The sequence below is a fragment of the Pipistrellus kuhlii genome, unplaced genomic scaffold, assembly GCF_014108245.1.
Source record: "Pipistrellus kuhlii isolate mPipKuh1 unplaced genomic scaffold, mPipKuh1.p scaffold_m20_p_83, whole genome shotgun sequence".
Classification (NCBI taxonomy): Eukaryota; Metazoa; Chordata; class Mammalia; order Chiroptera; family Vespertilionidae; genus Pipistrellus; species Pipistrellus kuhlii.
Window position 1 is genome coordinate 434,668 of NW_023425588.1, and position 19,430 is coordinate 454,097.

General features: G+C 39.9%; 1 protein-coding gene across 8 annotated transcripts in view; it reads right to left on the reverse strand.

The window, feature by feature from the left end:
- LOC118712118 (histone demethylase UTY) overlaps window positions 1-19,430 on the reverse strand; it is a 222,699-nt gene that overhangs the window by 47,042 nt on the left and 156,227 nt on the right. For all 8 annotated transcript variants that reach the window (XR_004985968.2, XR_004985969.2, XM_036425612.2 and 5 more), the window contains 4 exons: window positions 7,344-8,095; window positions 4,883-5,012; window positions 2,498-2,603; window positions 1,719-1,924 (listed from right to left, as the gene is read on the reverse strand). Coding sequence is in view for 6 of the 8 variants with exons in the window: in XM_036425612.2 (XP_036281505.1) it covers window positions 1,719-1,924; window positions 2,498-2,603; window positions 4,883-5,012; window positions 7,344-8,095 (1,194 nt within the window). In the remaining 2 variants the exon portion in view is untranslated. The remainder of the gene's footprint in view (window positions 1-1,718; window positions 1,925-2,497; window positions 2,604-4,882; window positions 5,013-7,343; window positions 8,096-19,430) is intronic.

The window sequence follows — 19,430 nt, forward strand, 5'->3', positions numbered from 1 at the left end:
TGATAATATGCTAATTAGACCAAACACCCTTTCTGGATGACCAGTCAGAACCATGCTATGACACCCACTAGTGCCAGGCCAGCCATGATGGGTGTGATACGATTGGTTGGAGACTCGATCATCACCCCATGATTGCCCCACATAGGGAGGCCCAGGTCCCAAGTGGTAGAGGGATGCCAGTGCTGGTAGCCAGGAGAAGGAAGGCCTAGTTATGCAACAATTTTATGCATCAGGCCTCTAGTAAATAAGCAAACAAACAAATAAAACAATTATCTGGCCGAAATCCGTTTGGCTTAGTGGATAGGTCCCAGGTTCGATTCCGGTCAAGGACATGTACATTGGCTGCGGGCACATCCCCGGTAGAGGGTGTGCAGGAGGCAGCTGGTCGATGATTCTCTCTCATCGACATTTCTAGCTCTCTATCCCGCTCCCTTCCTCTCTGTGGAAAATCAATAAAATATTTTTTTTTTTAAAAACTAAAAAAAAAGCAATAGCTGAACAAATAACTATTAACAACAAACTAGTCAAAAAACTCCTTCAAATGAACATCCTATACCATATGGTTTTCAAGATGATTTTTACCAAATGATTTCAGAACAACTAACACCTTTCATTCTTGAAAAATTTTGAGCTACTTTGGTAAATTTCTTCTCCTGAATTTTTTTTTTTTTGAGCAACTGAGATTAATACAGGGAAAGTAATAATGCTTTCTATAGAAATTTCTTCCAGATAAAACAAAATAAAAACACCTTTCATTGACCAAATGAAATTTTCTTCTTATTAAAATAATACTTAACTACCCAGCTGTGTGGCTCAGTAGTAAGTATTGATCTATGAATCAGGAGGTCATGGTTCCATTCTCGTCAGGGAATATGTCTGATTTCAGGCTGGATTCCCAGTGTAGGGCATGCAGGAGACAGCTGACCAAATGATTTTCTGTTGTCATTAATGTTTCTCTCTTTTCTCTATCCCTCCCTCCCTCCTTCTCTAAAATCATTTTTTAAATGATTTAAGTAAACTAACATTCTAAATAAAAACATTTCAAAGCCTAGCCTGTTTGGCTCAGTGAATAGAGCCTCAGCCTGAGGACTGAAGGATCTGGTTTCGGTTCCCATCAAGGGCACTTACCTTGGTTGCATGTTCCTCCCTGAATGGGTCCTGATCAAGGAGTATACAAGAGGCAACCAACCAATCAACGTGTTTCTCTCACATTAATATTTCACTCTTTCACTCTCTCTAAAAATCAATGAAAAAATGCCGAAACCGGTTTGGCTCAGTAGTAGAGCGTCAGTCTGCGGAATGAAAGGTCCAGGTTCGATTCCGGTCAGGGGCATGTACATTGATTGTGAACACATCCCTGGTAGGGGGTGTGCAAGAGGCAGCTGGTCGATGTTTCTCTCTCATCGACATTTCTAGCTCTCTATCCCTCTCTCCTCCTCTCTGTAAAAAAATCAATAAAATATATTTTTTTAAATCAATGAAAAAATATGCTGTTAGGATTTAAAAAAAGAGAATTACCTCCAAAGTGAAATTAGTGAAAGACAGTAACTTTATTCTTCAATTGACTATGTGTATCTCATGAACTATTAACTTGCTTAAATTTTTGAAATTTTAATCATTTGTAAGTTATAGCACTGTTTAAATAAAATTATATGAATGCAACAGATTGTTATAAAAGTAATGTGTATAAAAGTAATATACTGGAAATAAATACATACTCTCAATGATTCTTGGAAGGAGGAGGCCTGGTACTGTGCATACTTAGCAATCGTAGTATGAGATCGATTACTTTCACAACGCCAGATTTTCTTCGTTCCTGTGGGATCCCAGTTTTCATCAGCTGGTTGCAACAATTGTGTCCTCACTTCTACCATGTGTTCATTGTTAGCTTCCACCAAAGTTTTGGTAGAGAAAAGTCCAAGATCTTCATAAATAAAAAGTTGCATTAATAAATAAACTTGTATTTTGTAAAAGGAACATTTCAAAAACTTTCAAAAGTGCGTGGAGATGGAGGTGGGCAATGGTAAGATATGTACACATATAATACCTTAATAAAAATTAAAATAAAATAAAATAAAGTAAAATAAAATAAAATAAAAAATGAAAATAAAAAAAACGAGCGTGGAAGTCCATCCATTTTCATTAAGACTGTTTCAATCATTGGGGTACCAAATTTGCATAAAACTCTGTTGAAGCAACAGATCTAGCCATTTTGAGTATAACATGGGACTAGAGAATTTATAAGGATCTAACTTTACCTGCATTTTATATTCAAAAGGTTCTTGGTTATCTAACCTAAACCAATAATGCTGGATAATGATACCAAAATAAAAACTAAAAATCCACCATAAATTTATCAATAATTAATATTGACAGCATGTATTAACACTGAGAGAGGGAAATAACATTAAATAAAAACTCAAAAATTTAGTGTTTTTAAAAATTAATAGTAGTAAAAGAAAATTCCAACTTTAAAAACAAAAACAAAAAACCTTACCTAATTTAAGAGCTCCAGCAAGGCCACGAATAACAGTAACAGGGTTTTTGGGATTTGTACAAAATTGATGTAATGGAGGAAAGAAAGCATCACGCTTATTTTCCAACTGAAATATTAAAATGTTTCATTAAGAAAAATGAGTAAATATTATATAATCATTTTCATTTTTTAATCAACCAAGATATCTATTTGAACATTACATTAACATCTACAATGTATCTTAACTATTAATGTTGTATTGCTATATATTATTTATCATTAGCCTTTCCAAGTAATTAAGACATAACTGTATATAAATTTCCCTCTTAGAGAAACAGATTTTAAATTTAATAAGTTTGATGTTACCAACTAATTGCATCACAAAATTTACAAGATATATTTAAATTTTTTAGCAGTTCAAAAATATTTACTGTTTGCTTTTTAAGTATCTATACTAATAAAAGACTAATATGCTAATTAGACCGGAGACCTTCCAGAGACCACTGGACAAAGCCATGGGGGCGAGGCCGAGGCAAAGGTGGTTAGGGGCAATCAGTCCAGCAGGGGAGAACAGTTGGGGAATCAAACTGTCAGGGGAGGTTAGTTGGAAGCAATCAGGCCAGCAAGCGAGTGGTTAGGAACCAGCAGTTCCAGACTGCAAGAAGGATGTCTCATTGCAGGTTTAGGCCAGATCCCACAAGGGTTCCCAATTGGAGAAGGTGCAAGCTGACTGAGGGAACTTTCCCCCCAGACCGCTCCTCCTGCCCATGCACAAATTTTGTGCACCGGGCCACTAGTAATTCCATAATTCTTTTTTTTTTTTTAATATATTTTATTGATTTTTTTACAGAGAGGAAGGAAGAGAGAGATAGAGAGCTAGAAACATTGATGAGAGAGAAACCTCGACCAGCTGCCTCCTGCACACCCCCTACTGGGGATGTGCATGCAACCAATGTACATGCCCTTGACCAGAATTGAACCTGGGACCCTCCAAGTCCACAGACCAACGCTCTACCATTGAGCCAAACTGGCCTCGGCCATAATTCTTTTATAAGAGTGGGAAAAGTGAAATTTACTAGCCTATTATTAAAATACAAAATTGTTCAACATTACCTATGAAAGATAAATCTTCATTTTGTACTTCTCTTAAGGTTTACTTTGAAAAGCTTATTTTCATCTTACTCTCAGAACCTGTCTATCATGCTAAGATATCAGTACATTTTAAGATAGTAAAATATTAACATAATAGCTAGGGGGGAAAAAAAAAGATCCAAATTTGCTCTACTGGCAGGCTCAGTGATTAAGCATTGACCTATGAACCAGGAGGTCATGGTTCAATTCCTGGTGAAGTCATAGTTCAATTCATGATTAGGGTATGTACCCAGCTTGTAGGCTCAATTCTCATTAGGGGACATGCAGGAGGCAGCTAATCCATGATACATTCGCATCATAGATGTTTCTTTCTCTGTGATATCAATGTAAAAAAAAGAAGTTATATTTTTAAAAAGAGTCAAATCTCCAAAACCCTCTCATCTGCAAAATCATTCCAAGTATTTAATGTTTAATTTTTAGTTGAGAATTCTTTTATCTTGTGTGTTATAAGGAATGATAAGCATGGGCAACAGGAGGTTCTGGGAAAAAACAAATCATTTTAATTCATAGCAACTTTTTATATTAAATGCTTAAATTTATAAAAATTAAAAAATGTAATTAGCTTCAAATAAAAATATCTACTAATACTTACTGTAACCTTTATAGTGATATGTATTTTATATCCTCATCAATTTTATATTCATTACCACTTTTTTTAAAGATAAAAAATTCTTTTTTTAATCACATAAAATCAAATGAATTTGAAGACACATACAAATCATCAGGTGGAGGAATGTAGATTTAGAAACATGTTAACAAAAAGATGAAACAAAAACTAATTATCTTTTACTACTCTCATATAAGCCCAACCCATGGATGAGAAAACACTTTAAATATTGTTTAAAAATTACTTCTAAATATAACAATGCCAACAACCTTATCTGTGAGAGGACAAAAAATATTTTTGGTTTTTATCAACTAAATGTTCTCATATGCAAAACATAAAACTGACAAACTAATGCAAAAACATTTAGAGATAACAAATATATGTAAACCACTTTGTGTATCAGTAAAACTTCATTTACCAGAATAGATATTTGTCATATTTAGCATCAGTTGTTACCCATCCTCTAATATTTGTCACCCATTCTCTGAGATACAAACACCTTTTTGCAAAATCTTCAAACCACTGAGAAAAAAATTTAAATCTTACCTAACTTCTAAAGATCAATTTAATCTGAGATGGTTTAAAATATATCTTCAAAATACATACAAGTTCAGACACTTGATTTCTAACTAATTAATAAGACTTACATAAATACTAGGTGTAGGTGGATTCAACTTGTCCTTTGGCAAAGGAGGGTATGGTGACGATGGTGGTCTTGGAGGTGGACATTTATCAAAAAAAATTGGACTACTCGACAAGCCATTGTTACCTAAATTCCTGTAAAATAATAATTAGAAAAACTGCATCAGCTATTAATTTTGAAAGTAGATTGTTAAAATCTAAGTTTTAAATATAAGGCATTCATAAGAATAAAATAATTTAGTATATCTATAATCTATTCAATAAAATAACAAAAGACAACAGAATAATTTTAACTTTAAGCATGTGTTCAGTTTAACTTTTTATACCTTTTAATCAAAACTAAACAAGATTTATTTATAGCCACATAATATAAATAATCCAAATTTCTCAACCTGCTCTAACCAGTTTGGCTAAGTGGCTAGAGCATGGCCTGTGGACTCAAGCGTCCTATGTTTGATTCCTGTCAAGGAACGTACCTTGGTTGCAGGCACATCCCCAGTAGGGGGTGTGTGCTAGGCAGCTGATGCATGTTTCTCTCTCATTGACATTTCTAACTCTCTATCCCTCTCCCTTCCTTTCTGTAAAAAATCAATAAAATATATTTTTAAAATAAATTTCTCAACCTTTGGATTTTCTTCATTTACTATTAAAACAGTAACAACATATAAAACAGTTTTTATATCCTATATAATAAAAGGGTAATATGCAAATTGACCTTACAGCAGAACGACCAGTTGCTATGATGTGCACTGACCACGAGGGGGGCAGATTCTCAACATAGGAGCTGCCCCATAGTGGTCAATTACCTTCCCAAGGGGATCCCTGCTCAGCCAGAATCTGGCTCATGACTGGCCAATGCAGCAGCGATGGCAGGAGCCTCTCCCACCTCTGCAGCAGTGCTAAAGATGTCCAACTAACAGCTTAGGCCTATTTCCCCCGGGGAAGCGGGCCTAAGCCGTTAGTCGGACATCCCTCGAGGACTCTTAGGCTGCCAGAGTGATGTCTTGATTGACAGCTTAGACTGGATCCTCCAGGGAGCAGGCCTAAGCCAGCTAGTGGACAATCCCTAAGGGGACCCCCTGCACCCTGCATGAGTGCATGAATTTTCATGCACTGGGTCTCTAGTCTATAATAATTTCTAATATTTTTCTTCTTTTCTATATCATATTTTAACTGTTTCCAGAATACCCATGTGACCACTTTAAATCTACAAAGTCCACTTATCTCTATTCTCAAAAATGATTATCTGTGCAACAACCTAATATTCAGCAAGATTCTACTTTATTAAATTTAAAATTATAGTAATTTTAAAATCAATTGTATGGTTGCTAAGAATTCTCATCTATAATAAAGGGGTTAAATGCTAATTGAACCAAACAGCTAACAATCTACTGGAAGCTAACAAACTTCCGGACAATGCCAGGGCTGTGAAAGCCGAGACAAGCTGCCACAGTTGCAAGGGCCAAGCCGCTTGTACAATTTTTGTGCCTTGGGTCTCTAGTATTGTACATACTTATCTTGATTAACTCCTTTTCTCTTTAATTAAAGATACCATTATTGCTAAGTTATAAATTAAATATGTAGAAAATTACTCCCCAACAAAAAGTATAACTATCTAATGTTTATTTTTTCCCAATTTAAAATCTTTCAAATTTTAAATTGGGAAAAAAAAAATACTAAAAACTATTAAGCCTTTGAAATAGTTACTTCCTGAATAATGGAAATATTTAAATATGGATGGCATTACATATGTTTAAATTTGATATGGAGCCCCAGCCTGCTTGACTCACTGGATAGAACAGCCTGCAAAGTGAAAGGTTCTGGATTTGGTTCTGGTCAAGGATAGATATTCAAGGTGCAGGCATGCAGGAGACAGCCAATCAATGATTCTCTCTCACCATTCATTTTCCTATCTTTTTCTCCCTCTCTCTTCCTCACACCATTGATGTTTCTCTCTCTCTCTCCCTCTTCCTTCCTCTCTAAAATCAATAAAAATATATTAAAAAGTTTTTTGATATGGAAAACATAAAATTATAAACTGAAAACGATAGTATGTTTACAAATACTAAGTATATATATATAAATACACAGCAAATATGTGGAGAAAAATCAATATAAATACACACACATACACATACATGAACGTAACAGTGGTAGTCTGAGAAGCTGGAATATGATATTTTTATTTCTTATATTTTCTAACTTTTTATAACATATATGTACTATTATAGAAAATTTTAAATATCCGATTTTATTAAACCAGAACTAAAATTAAAACATAAAAGAAATGTTGATATGTACATTGATACTGGAGAATAAAAAATTGCTAATGAAAATATTTTAGATAAATGACTACCTTACTTTATACATAATTTCTATATATTATAAAAATCAAAATATTTTCCATTTTCTGATTTGCATAATAATCAACAATATTCACTTTGTGATTAAATTTCCCATACTAACCTGCATGCCTTCAGAACTTCTGTGGAATTTGAATATATAGACATAGACATTGACGGAATAATCTGAGGATCAGATTTGAAGCTAATTAAAGGTAAGTCTGGTTTTTCAGAGCTCTGTACGTTCTCTAGTCCTTTTCTATTAATTGTGTGTAACCTATTTTGAGGACTGTTAAGGCTGCTAACACTGTGTGTGGTTGTCTGCTCAGTGGATTTTGAAAAAGGTATTGTAGTGAAAACTACTGAAGAGGCGGAAGAGGTATTAGAATTATTAGTCTTTGTATGAATAGCTGGGTAAGTATTACTGGCTTTGTCATAGGCTCCAGTACCCACACTATCACTGGCTTTTCCAATCAATGAGACAGAGACATGAGGACTGTCTGATATTAGTAAATTAGGTGATGTACAATTTCTATGGTTAGGACCACAAACAGGTTCTACTGTCAACTGCTGAACATGATCAGAAAGTTCCTTGACAACAGCACAGCCATTAGATATATCTCCAGCATTCCTGCTTGTTTCAGGCACCAAAGACCTAATTCCTGAAGGCTGGCTCTCTTTGGTAAAGGTAGTGCCTTGTTGTCCACCAGAGGTAGAAAAATGAGATGAGAGGTGATTGTGAGCAGCTTCCTGTGTTCCAGTCTGTTTCTGAATGCCAATGCTAGCTGCTTCGAGATACTGGGCAGGTCCAGTGGGAAATGAAGATTGTTCATCAGTAGGTCCTGAAAAATGTGAACTCTGACCTTTGTGAAGTCCCTTTTAAAAAAAAGAAAAATAAAATAAAAGGTTTAAATCTATAATTATGCAAATCAAACAATACAAAAGGTTAAAAATGTTAAATAAAAGCAGACACCAAACACAAACACACACACAGACACAAAAATCGCAGTGTAATATAATTTATCTCAAATTCTAAAATTTCATTTTTAAAGTTCCCATTACCAAATGATTAAAGTAGTACTTTGAGGGGAAATTATGAAACTAAGCTGATTCTATTTTTATTATTTGCTGCAGTATTTCTTCAGATAAAATCTTGAGGCTTATTTTGTTAAATTCTGAAGCACACATTTTCATCTTTGCAGAAATTTATTGGTACATTTATATATGAAAGAGTATACATACAGCCATTACCAACTAAAGCTATAAACACAAATTAAATATAACAAATTACTCATCTAAAATGTATTGTAAGTTTAATATAAAAAATACGTTTATTAAGCCTTTATTATCATCAGTAAACTTTTTATGTAAACAGCAGTTATCCTCAAACAAAGTATCAACACTATTAAATTTATGAAAGTGTTGTAAGGAATAACTCATATGAATTCCACCCTTCCATTTTCTCTCCCCATAACCCACAAAAATATTCTAGCAGTGTCCAGAATAAATGACTTGCAAAGAGATGGCACATTTACCCAATTAGGAGCATATACTGATATTGTTAAATAAATCTGATGGGGCAATTTATCAAAATTAAAAGTTTGAACAGAGAGAAAAACCCTTTAATAAGGTAAAAATATACAATGAATTATGTATGTTTTACCTGAAATTTGTGTTTGGTTGGTGTCATAAATTTCTCTAAGAAGATTCTAATCCTAATTTACTGAGAAAGTAATTAATAAACTGATGTATCAACACTGGTTAAAGTAATACTATTGTATAATACTAAAACACTGTTCAGCTTCCAAACTATTTTAACAAGAGACCTTGAAAGCTAGTACATTAGAGGTAGAAATAAAACAATATACTAACATTTTTAACTTCAAATTCCATATTAAGTGGAATATTAGAAACACAGAGAAAATATTATGAATAATGCTTTCTGAATTAAGTAATTAGTTTAATAACTGGGTAAGCCTGCTGTCATGTGAAATGAAATTTTTCAGTTAATAACATGTAACGAACTGATTTATATACAGTATACACTAGTCATTTTTAGTCATCTAATAAAAATTTTATAACATGACTCTGACATTGAGTTTTCTCATTAAAAAAATACCTTGAGAGTAGAAACCAAGATGGCAGCATAGGTAAACTGCAGCCTCACACAACAATTTCAATAAAATAGAACTAAAATACAAAATGGACATTACCCAGAACTACAGAAAAGTCGACTGACGGGAAATTCTACAATGAGAAGAAAAGAGAAAACCAGAAGGAAGAGCGGAGGAGCTGGAAAAGCCTAAGGTACGGAGACACGTTGTCCGTGAAGAGGGCGGAGCTGGAGAGGAGGGGGAGGCTGAGTGCCTGGCTGACGTTCCCTAGCGGAAAGGAGATAAAAACTCTGGACTGTGCTGAACCCCAGATCCGACAGAACTGAATCCCAGTTCTAGGCCAGTCTCTGGGACCCAGGCTCACATAGAGGGAGCCTGGGCTGTTAGGCGGAATCTCAGGGGAGCAGCGAAAGGCAGAGCCCCCAGAGGCACACACGTTACGCGCTGAGGACGGACCGTTGACTCTGCTGCTAGAATGTCCTAGAGTAGCGGTGTTGAACGCAATCAGAGAAGGGGCCAAAATCTAAAATCCAGCCTAAATCACGGGCCGAATGGTTTACTGAACAGTCATAAACTGACAATGTTAACCAGAAATGTGAATTTAAAATGAGTGGAACAATCTTTTCCTTAACAGTGCTGTTAACCAACTCACATGCTATCAAGCAAAACAGTAATATTGGTATCAAGCAAAACAGTAATATTGGAATGTACCTAAAATGCTCATTGTTTTGTTTTCTGGCTAGATGTCTGACACCGTTTTCCCCGGATCAATGAGTCAACGTTGGTTTTATTTCTTGGGCTGTAGCAACCCGCAAAACAGCATGGAGGTTGTCATCGGTAATGCGTGATCTGTGCTTGTTTTTGTTCAGATTCATTATTGAAAACATCTGTTCACAAAGATAGGTGCTCCCGAACATGGATAGAATATGTGCAGCATGAAGTCGGAGCTCTGGCATTGAGTCAGGGGACAGTAGAGGGTAGAAGTCCTCAATTTCAACATCCTGAAACCTTGATTTCAGGCCACTGTCAGACTGAAGCTCGATTATCTCCATCTGAAGGTGATGGGGCACATTGTTGATATCAACTGTAAAAGGATTGGCAAAGATGTCAAAGCCTGAGTGCTGTGTTCTAAAGTCAGAGAAGCGCCGCTCAAATTCACTTAGTAAACGGCTAACTTTGGTAGAAAGCCGACTGCAAGGAAAAGTACCAGAAATAGTGGTTGAGATACTCAAACAAACGGGAAAGTGGGCAAGATTGTCCTGTTCCAGTTGGGACTTCCATAGTTGAAGTTTACGCTGGAATGCTGTGATCATGTCAGACATCTTCGTGATGACTTGTTTGCATCCCTGCAGCTTCAGATTCAGTTGGGCGAGATGCTCGCATATGTCACACATCATAGCAAAATCACATAGCCAGGCGGGATCCGACAGTTCAGGCAAGGGCTTTCCTTTACTTTCCATGAAAAGAGCAATTTGTTCTCTGAGCTCAAAAAATCTTTTGAGGACTGCGCTCTTGCTCAGCCATCTTACTTCTGTGTGGTATGGCACGTCTCCATGCTCTGCACCCACCTCCTGTAAAAACTGCTGGAACTGGCGATGATTCAGGCCACGTGCCCGTATAAAGTTAATAGTTTTAATGACTGTGGTCATTATGTCATTCATGTCCAGAACTTTTCCACACATAGCCTCTTGGTGGATAATGCAATGATAAGTAATCAAGGGTGTGTGGCAGTGACTTCTTTGCATTCTTTCCTTCATTAGTCCAACCAAGCCTTTCTTTTCTCCGCACATTGAAGGTGCGCCATCGGTAGTTAGCCCCACCAACTTTTCCCAGGGTAATTTAAAATTATTTATAGATTTCTCCACAGCCTCAAATTTATCTCTACCAGTCGTCGTCCCATGCATGGCAGCTACATCCAAAAGTTCCTCAGTGACAGAGAGGTCGGTCTTCGTAGCACGTATAAAGATGGACAGCTGCGTTGTATCAGTGTTGTCTGTGCTTTCATCGATAGCAAGTGAAAAAGCAAGATAACTGCATGCCTGTTCGGCCAGCTGTGATGATAGATTTCCTGAGAGTTCTTGAACTCTATCTGCAATGGTGTTTCTTGACAAACTGACATTTTGAAAACTCTGTATCTGGTCTGGGCATACTTGCTCACACACTTTTAGCATGCATTGCTTCAAAAAGGCACCCTCTGAAAAACACCTTGAAGTATGGGTAATTTCTTCAGCCACTATAAAGCTTGCTTTCACTGCAGCATCATTTTTCGCTGTAGCCTTTGTAAACATTTGCTGCTGTGATTGTAGTTTGCCTTTTAGTTCTTTAACAATTTTATGCTTTTCTTCCAAAGTATATTTGCCATACTTAACATTGTTTGGTGTCAAAACGACGACGTATATTGTACTCTTTCATCACCGACACTGTCTCATAACACAATATACACACTGGTTTGCCCTCTCTAAGCACAAACATGTATTCATTTTCCCATTTGTCATTAAATTGTCTGCCTTCACCGTCAACTTTTCTTTTCCTAGACATTTTGGGATCAATATTGGCAGTAAAAGATGTAGTTTATTGGAAATCTGCATTAGAAGGAAAAAGTTGAAAACTGCACAGGGATAGCTTGATTTGGCAGATGGATTGGAGGAAAAAAAAAGTCAGTCAATAAATGCCTGGCTGGGTACAGATAGCAGATTCTGTTGCGATTTTTATGCCAGGAACTGGCAGCTTCTGCTGTGTATTTTTTATGCCCGCACACTCACTCCCTCCTCTGCTCTGCCACCTGCACAGGCACATCGGATGCCGGACTATAGGTCACGCCTCCTGAATCTCGCGTGACTTGTTATCTATGCGCATGCGTAATAGATAGCAAGTACGGCGAGGTGGCCCGCAAGATCACAAGCCTCCTATGTCACCGCGCGCGTCATTGTGATGGAACGCAGCAGAATGCAGTGATGACAGCACGGTGCGGGCCACATTGCAAGGCCTGGCGGGCCAGATTTGGCCCGCGGACCTTGTGTTTGACATGTGTGTCCTAGAGGGAAGGAGACAAAAGCTCTGGACTGTGCTGAGGCCCAGTTCCGACTGCACTGAACCCCAGTTCTAGGCCAGACCATGGGGTCCCAGGCTCACACAGAGGGAACCTGGGCTGAAAGGCGGAACCCTGGGGGAGCGGCGAAAGGAAGTCCCAGAGGCGCGCGCATTGCATGCAGAGAACGGGTGGTTGACTGGATTGCCTTAGTGAGAAGGAGAAAAAATCTCCAGACTGCTCTGAACCCCACTTCCAACTTAAACCCAGTTCCGGGCTCACTGGGGGAGAGACTAGACTGTTTAGTAGCAGGCGGAACTCGAGGGCACCTTTCTCTCAGTGGTGCTTACAGTGAGTACTGAAGAACCCTGAGGAACACTGAGACTCAGGAGCCTCATTCGGTGGGGCTGACAGGAAGCCAAGGCTGTAGGCTCCACCCTGAAACTCCACCCTATCCAAGCTGAACACAGAGACTTTTAAGGCTACCAACTATGGGAAGCTGCGAAAATGCAGAGCCAAGGAAACAGATCATTAATTAAAAAAATGGAGAACAAAAAACAACTAGATATAAGTTCAAACCACGCATGTAAGGTTTTTTAAAATTTCCTAGAAAAGTCCGATATAATAAATGAGATTTATGACGATATGAAAAGGAATCAACAAGAAATAAAAAATACATTGTCTGAAATAAAAGATATTATACAGAGTCCTAAAAACAGAATGGAAGATCACAAGAATCAAGTCAAAGATTTGGAACATAAAGAGCCAGAAGACACTCCTCTGCAGAAGCAAGAAGAAAAGAGAATCCAGATAAGGTAAGAAACCTCTGGGACAAGTTCAAGAGAACCAACATCAGAATTATGGGGGTCCCAGAAGAAGACAGAGAGCAAGATACCAAAATCATACTGGAAGAAATCGTGACAGAAAACTTCCCCCATCTGGTGAAAGAATTAGACTTACAAGTCCAGGAAGTGCACAGAACCCCAAACAAAAGGAATCCAAAGAGGACCACACCAAGACACATCATTATTAAAATTCCAAGAGCAAAAGACAAAGAGAGAATATTAAAAGAAGCAAGAGCAAAGAAGGTAGTTACCTATAAAGGAGCACCCATATGACTGTCAGCAGATTTCTCAACAGAAACCTTACAGGCCAGACGGGAATGGCAAGAAATAATCAAGGTGATGAATAGTAAGAGCCTACAGCCAAAGATATAATCTACCCAGCAAAGCTATCACTCAGAATTGAAGACCAGATAAGGAGCTTCACAAATAAAAAAAAGCTAAAGCAGTTCATCACAACCAAAACAGAATTATATGAATTGCTGAAGGGGGTTATTTAGGAAGAGGAAGAAAATAAAGATAAAAATTATGAACAACAAATACATAATATCAACAAGTGAATCTAAAAACCAAGGAAATTAAAAGAAATCTGATGAACAATATTAACTGGTGAATAGAATAGAATTAGAGGTATGGAAGGGGAGTGAACTGACAATTCTTGGGGAAAAGGGGAGAGGGGGGTGCAGGAAGAGACTGAACATAAACTGTGCACCTATGGATGAGGACAATGAGGGATTGGGAAAGGGCAGAGGGTGGGATGGGAAACTGGTGGAGGGGAGCAATTGAGGGGGAACACATTTGTAATAATCTGAACAATAAAGATTAAAAAAAAAAAAAAAAACCTGCAGACCAAACTATCTAATTATCATAGATGCAAAATTCCTCATCAACATGCAGGCAAAACAAATTCAACATGGATAAAAAGAATTACACACCACGGCCAAGTGTGACTTATGCTATGTATACAAGGCTGGGTGCAGGGAGACCTCAGCAGGATCTTCCCAGCATGGGGAAGGGGCCCAGACTGGGCCGTGTTGGGAGCTTAGGAAGTCTGGCCAAGCAGGCACCGGTTCACACCAACTCTTACTCTGCCATCTTCCTCCAGCTCTCCAAGCTAGCCCACCTGCCCCATCTGCCAGGGGGAACGGGCTCTGGGCGACCTCCCTGAGCACAGGCTATAGACCCAGAGACCTCAAGGAAGAGTGCCCGGCAGGGCCTGGAGGGAACCGGTGCAGAACTACCAGGGCACAGCTGCTTCAGTGTCTCGGTGAAGTCTGTTACAGATCCAAGGAGGAAACCAAGAGGGGAGAGGCTGTGAGGCATGAGTTCCCAGCACTTAAGCAACTTGAAAACAGCCCCGCTTGGAATGTGAGGTGGCTGTACGTTCAGCTGAAAAGTGAGGGGGCTGAACACCACCATCGCTGGGCTCTGGTCAGTCCTTGAAAAGGAAAAAATGGAGGGAAGGGCCCAGAAGAAGGGAGGACAATTGAAGGAAACCATGTCTAAACTTTCCCCAGCCCTCTCTCCCTTTCCACTGCCTACAAAAGCCCCAGGCCTGTCCACAATTCTGCTCCACCTTTTAGTTCCCTATTCTTCAACCACAGAGGAAAGAAATAAGGAAGGAGTTCGTGCTGCCTTCAGAAAGTACCTGATTGGCTGGTTGCCTCCTGCAGAAGGAGGTGAACTGTGGCTTAGGGGAATGGGCCTAAACCATCAATAGGGCATACTGTGAGGGCTCCTGGACTGTGAGAGGGGGCAGGCCAAGCTGAGAGACCCCTTCTGCCTCAGAGAATGAATTTTTGTGTACCGGGCCACTTATCTATAATAAAAGCAGCAGGAAAAAAAAGTTCAGATTGACCAAACAATCAAAGATCAAAACAAATGTCTGGACAACCATGCTATGACATGCACTAGAGTCAGGGCAGCCAAGGCAGGTACAATTGGTTAGGGTACACTACCATCACCCCATGATCATCCCATAGAGGGAGACCTAGGCCACCCTCCACTGGGCAATTGATGGGGGGGTCACTAATCAATCATCCAAAGAGGGAGGCCCAAGCCACCGGCTGGGAAGGTGATAAATGGGGGGAAGGGTTTGCAATCAACCCACAGATGCAGGCTGCATAAGCAGGGCCTTCCTCTGTGAGGCGATTGACCTGGGGCCTCAGATAGATCACCCCACAGAGAAAGGCTCAGGCCACATGTCAGTGACACTGTGGTGGGTGTGTGAGGCCAAACAGTGATTGCCCTGGAGATGGAGGCCCAGGCAAGCCAACTGATTACATCCCATACCTGCTGCCTGCAGAAAGATGAACAGTGACAGGGGAGTTAGAAGGCAGCATCGCAGAGATGGCAAGCAGTAGCAGTGGCAGGGGTGGCATCCAGAGGAAGGAAAGCCATGATAGGCCCTGATTGCTGATAAAGCCTAAGAGACTATTCAACGGGTCCTGGATTGCAAGAGGGTGCAGGCTAGGCTGAGGGACAACCCCATGTATATGAATTTTGTGTCCCCGGCCTCTAGTCCTATATAATAAAGAGTTAATCAAATGGTCATCACACCATCGTGTCCTCACGCTGGGACCAGGGGACTTGGGACCAGGCTAATAGAACTGAGGCTACAACCCAATGCCAGGATACGGGACCTGAGGACGTGCCCCCTACCCTGTGGAATTTGACAGAGCTGGCTGGATCTAGGTCTCACACAACATCAAGGTGCATGAGCTCTGGGACCAGTGGTGTACCCCATACTGACAGAAGGAAGATTTTCATATACATTTTACTAGTACAATATAAAAAGGGCAAATAGCAGTATTAAAATATTTCCTCTAATGAATTCCCTTATAATGTGCATGAATTTAGTACATCAGGCTACTAGTGGTTCACGAGTCTATACATATAAAAGACTAATATGCCAAGAGTCCCTCTCTCTGATCTCTCTTCTATGCTCAACACAGAAGCTACCATGACATACACCTGCCATTTACTAGTACAGAAAAATGGCGGCACAGACCTGGCACCGAAAAAGCAACAGTTGGCTTCCCCCATTGGGATACAGGCCCTACCACCACCCCAGAACAAGAGCCCACCAATTTCAGCTGACACTACTGATACCCCCAGGACACAAATTGTAGCCCACAGCCCAGCCCAGCCCAGAAATGAAGGCTGTAGGTGCTGGGTAATGACATCACATAGCAATGCCTGGCTTTCTCTGTCTAGCGACAGGCCATCCTAGCTAATAAAAGGGTAATATGCAAATTAACCATCACTAGGTGACAAAAATGGTGGCACCCAGTTCCATCAGCCCTCTACTGAAGTGTCCAGTACTGTCAGCCCCGCCAGGGGGAGCAGTAACCAAGAGTGAGGACTTAGTGGCTCTGCTGACTCCAGAGCTCCTGGTAAGTATCTAAACAATAGAATGGTCATGGCAATCCAATTCCTTTGGCTGTGGGAAGGTGGATTACTGTTGTGACTGGAGTTGTTCACTTGAGCTGAATGGCTCTGAGCACAGCCAAACAAAAATCCCGCTAGCATCTCAGGAGCAGCTGCTGGGTCCCAGATGATCCTCTTTCACTCAGCACTTATGCCACACCCTGAAAACTCCAACCTGTACCTGGGAGCTATGATGCTCCCATCACTCATGCTGCTTTCTTTTCTAAATCATCATCTGTGGCAGCCTCTGCAGCTGCCACCACCAGTCTGCTTTCACTCCCATGTGCAGCAAAGTTTTCAGAGGAACCAGATTCCTGGGCCCCCACACCCCTAATTCAAGTCCCCAGAGGTGACCCAGGCTCAGAGATGGTGGCTTGGAAAGTGGCATAAACAATGCTGCCAGTCAGTCTTCTGTTGCAGCTTTTGCCACACAATCCTAAGGGAGCTGCTCCGTGTGTGCAGCACAACAATACAGAGAACATAATTTTTTAAAAATTGTTTTTCAACTCTACCAAAATAGATCTGCTTGTGCTCATAGACATACACACGTGAATTTGGGGGAAGCTTGAAAATTCAGAGTTTTTGCAAATAGAAATATGGTGTTTTTCAACCTTCTATCCCATGTCTGAAGCATCCCTTTTCATTTAACCTTTTCCTTATAATCACACACTTGATAATTCCAAGCTTAGTTGCTGTCTTGAATATATAATATGCTCACAAAACTGTAAGGGCTTGAGTGTGTGATTTTAATTACCGGGGGAAAAATAAATTCCTAGCAAGCACATTATACCAGAAGGCAGTTACAAATATTTTTCCCTTACTATGTCCTGGAAGAGAATTTCTTAGCTTCTTTTGTCTTTCTAATGTGATATATGTCTGGCAACTGCTGCCACCCTCCAGTGTTCCCCAACTAAACCAATGTTACTATTGATTTGTCGATATATAAATCTGTCAATATCTTTGACCTCACTTAATCCTTCTTTGTCCTATTTCCATCAGGATATCAGGGGAATTTGTGCAAGCCCTCAGCCTAATGCCAGTTTCACAGTGTGATAATTATTCGTATAATTATCTGTCACCCATTTGAAAGAAATAGGATCTGTCCATTTTCTTTTTTATGCCTAATATTTAACAATAGGCTGCACACATAGTAGGAACTTTGAAACTGACTGATTTCTTTAACACAATAACATACTCAATCTGAAGTTTCTCCATTATCCCTGTTAACATTTTTCCTACTTAAGTTTTTCAAAATGTCTTCCCCCTATTGTTCTTCTCTACCTCACTCCAGGCCCCTCTTCAGGCATTCACTAAATATAGTCTATTTCCATGCAAAATGTCTTTTCATAATGGCTATCTCTACCTATGTCATTTTACCTGCCTTAAACACTTTTAGGGCATTTTGAGGTCATTTCCAAAGACAAGGTACTCTTTAATGCCATAGATTTACATTGCTTGGTTCTTCTAAAGAATTCCAGACATTACCTCATTTATACTTCTAGGTTTTAGCTTAAATTTCTTAAGAAGGAGAAAGTGGAGGCCACATTCACATTTTCTTTAAAGGAACATGAGATAAAGAACAAATACCATTAATGAAGAATTTTCCTGTCCATCCCTCTCTATCCCCTTATATTTCCAGTGAATTTTCACTGTACCAGTGAATTGTTTGGATGAAATATGTTTACTACCACACTAAATTAATTCCAGCCTGATCACACTCTAACCACTCCCCTGCTAGCCTGATTGAAGCCTAACTGCTCCCCTGTTTGACCCTAACTGCCAGCCTGTTTGCCTTTAACTGCCCTCACCTGCAGGCCTGGTGATCCCTAACTGCCCTCCCCTCAGGCTTGATCACCCCCAACTGCCCTGCCCTGCTCACCTTCTTGTAGTGGCCATCTTGTGTCCACATGGGGGCAGGATCTTTGATCACATGGGGCAGCTATATGTGTGTTATGGTGATGGTCAATCTGCATATACTCTTTTATTAGATAGTATAAAGGCCTGGTGCATGGGTTGGGGCCAACTGGTTTGCCCTGAAGGGTGTCCCAGATCAGGGTGGGGGTTCCCTTAGGGGGTGGGGTGGCCTGGGTAAGAAGATTGTGCAGGCCGGCCACACACTCCCAGCGACCCTAATGGAGGTCCTGGTATCTGGGATATATTTATCTTCTAAAACTGAAACTTTGTAACCTAGAGTGGAGCCAAGCCTCCTGCTTGCTCAGAGGTGGCAGCCATTTCTTCTATAATTAAAACTTTGTAGTCTAAGGTGGAGGCCAGAGTGTGTAGAAAGCTTGGCTTCCTCCATCGCCAGGGAAACCCAAGGCTCTTTCCCTGGCTGCAGCCATCTTGGTTGGGGTTAATTTGCATACTCACTCCTGATTGGCTGATGGGTGTAGCTAGTGGGTGTGGCAGGGTGATTGTGAATTTACATATTACTTTTATTAGATAGGATAATAAAAGGCTAATATACAAATCAACTGAACTGTAGAATAACTGGTCACTGTGACATGCACTGACCACCAGAGGGCATACGCTCAATGAAGTAGTGCCTCCTGCTGGTTGGTGCGCTCCCATAAAGGGTGTATCCCACAAGAGGCTCATGGCTGACAAATGCAGCAACAGTGGCAGGAGACTCTCCTGCCTCCATGGCAGCAGTAAGAAATCCAACTGCTGACTTAGCCCTCTCCACACATTAGACATCCCCCAAGGGCTCCTGGACTGGGAGACGACACAGGTCAGGTTGAGTGACCCCTCTTTCTAGCCACAATGTATGAATTTAATATATCAGGGCTCAAGTTTAT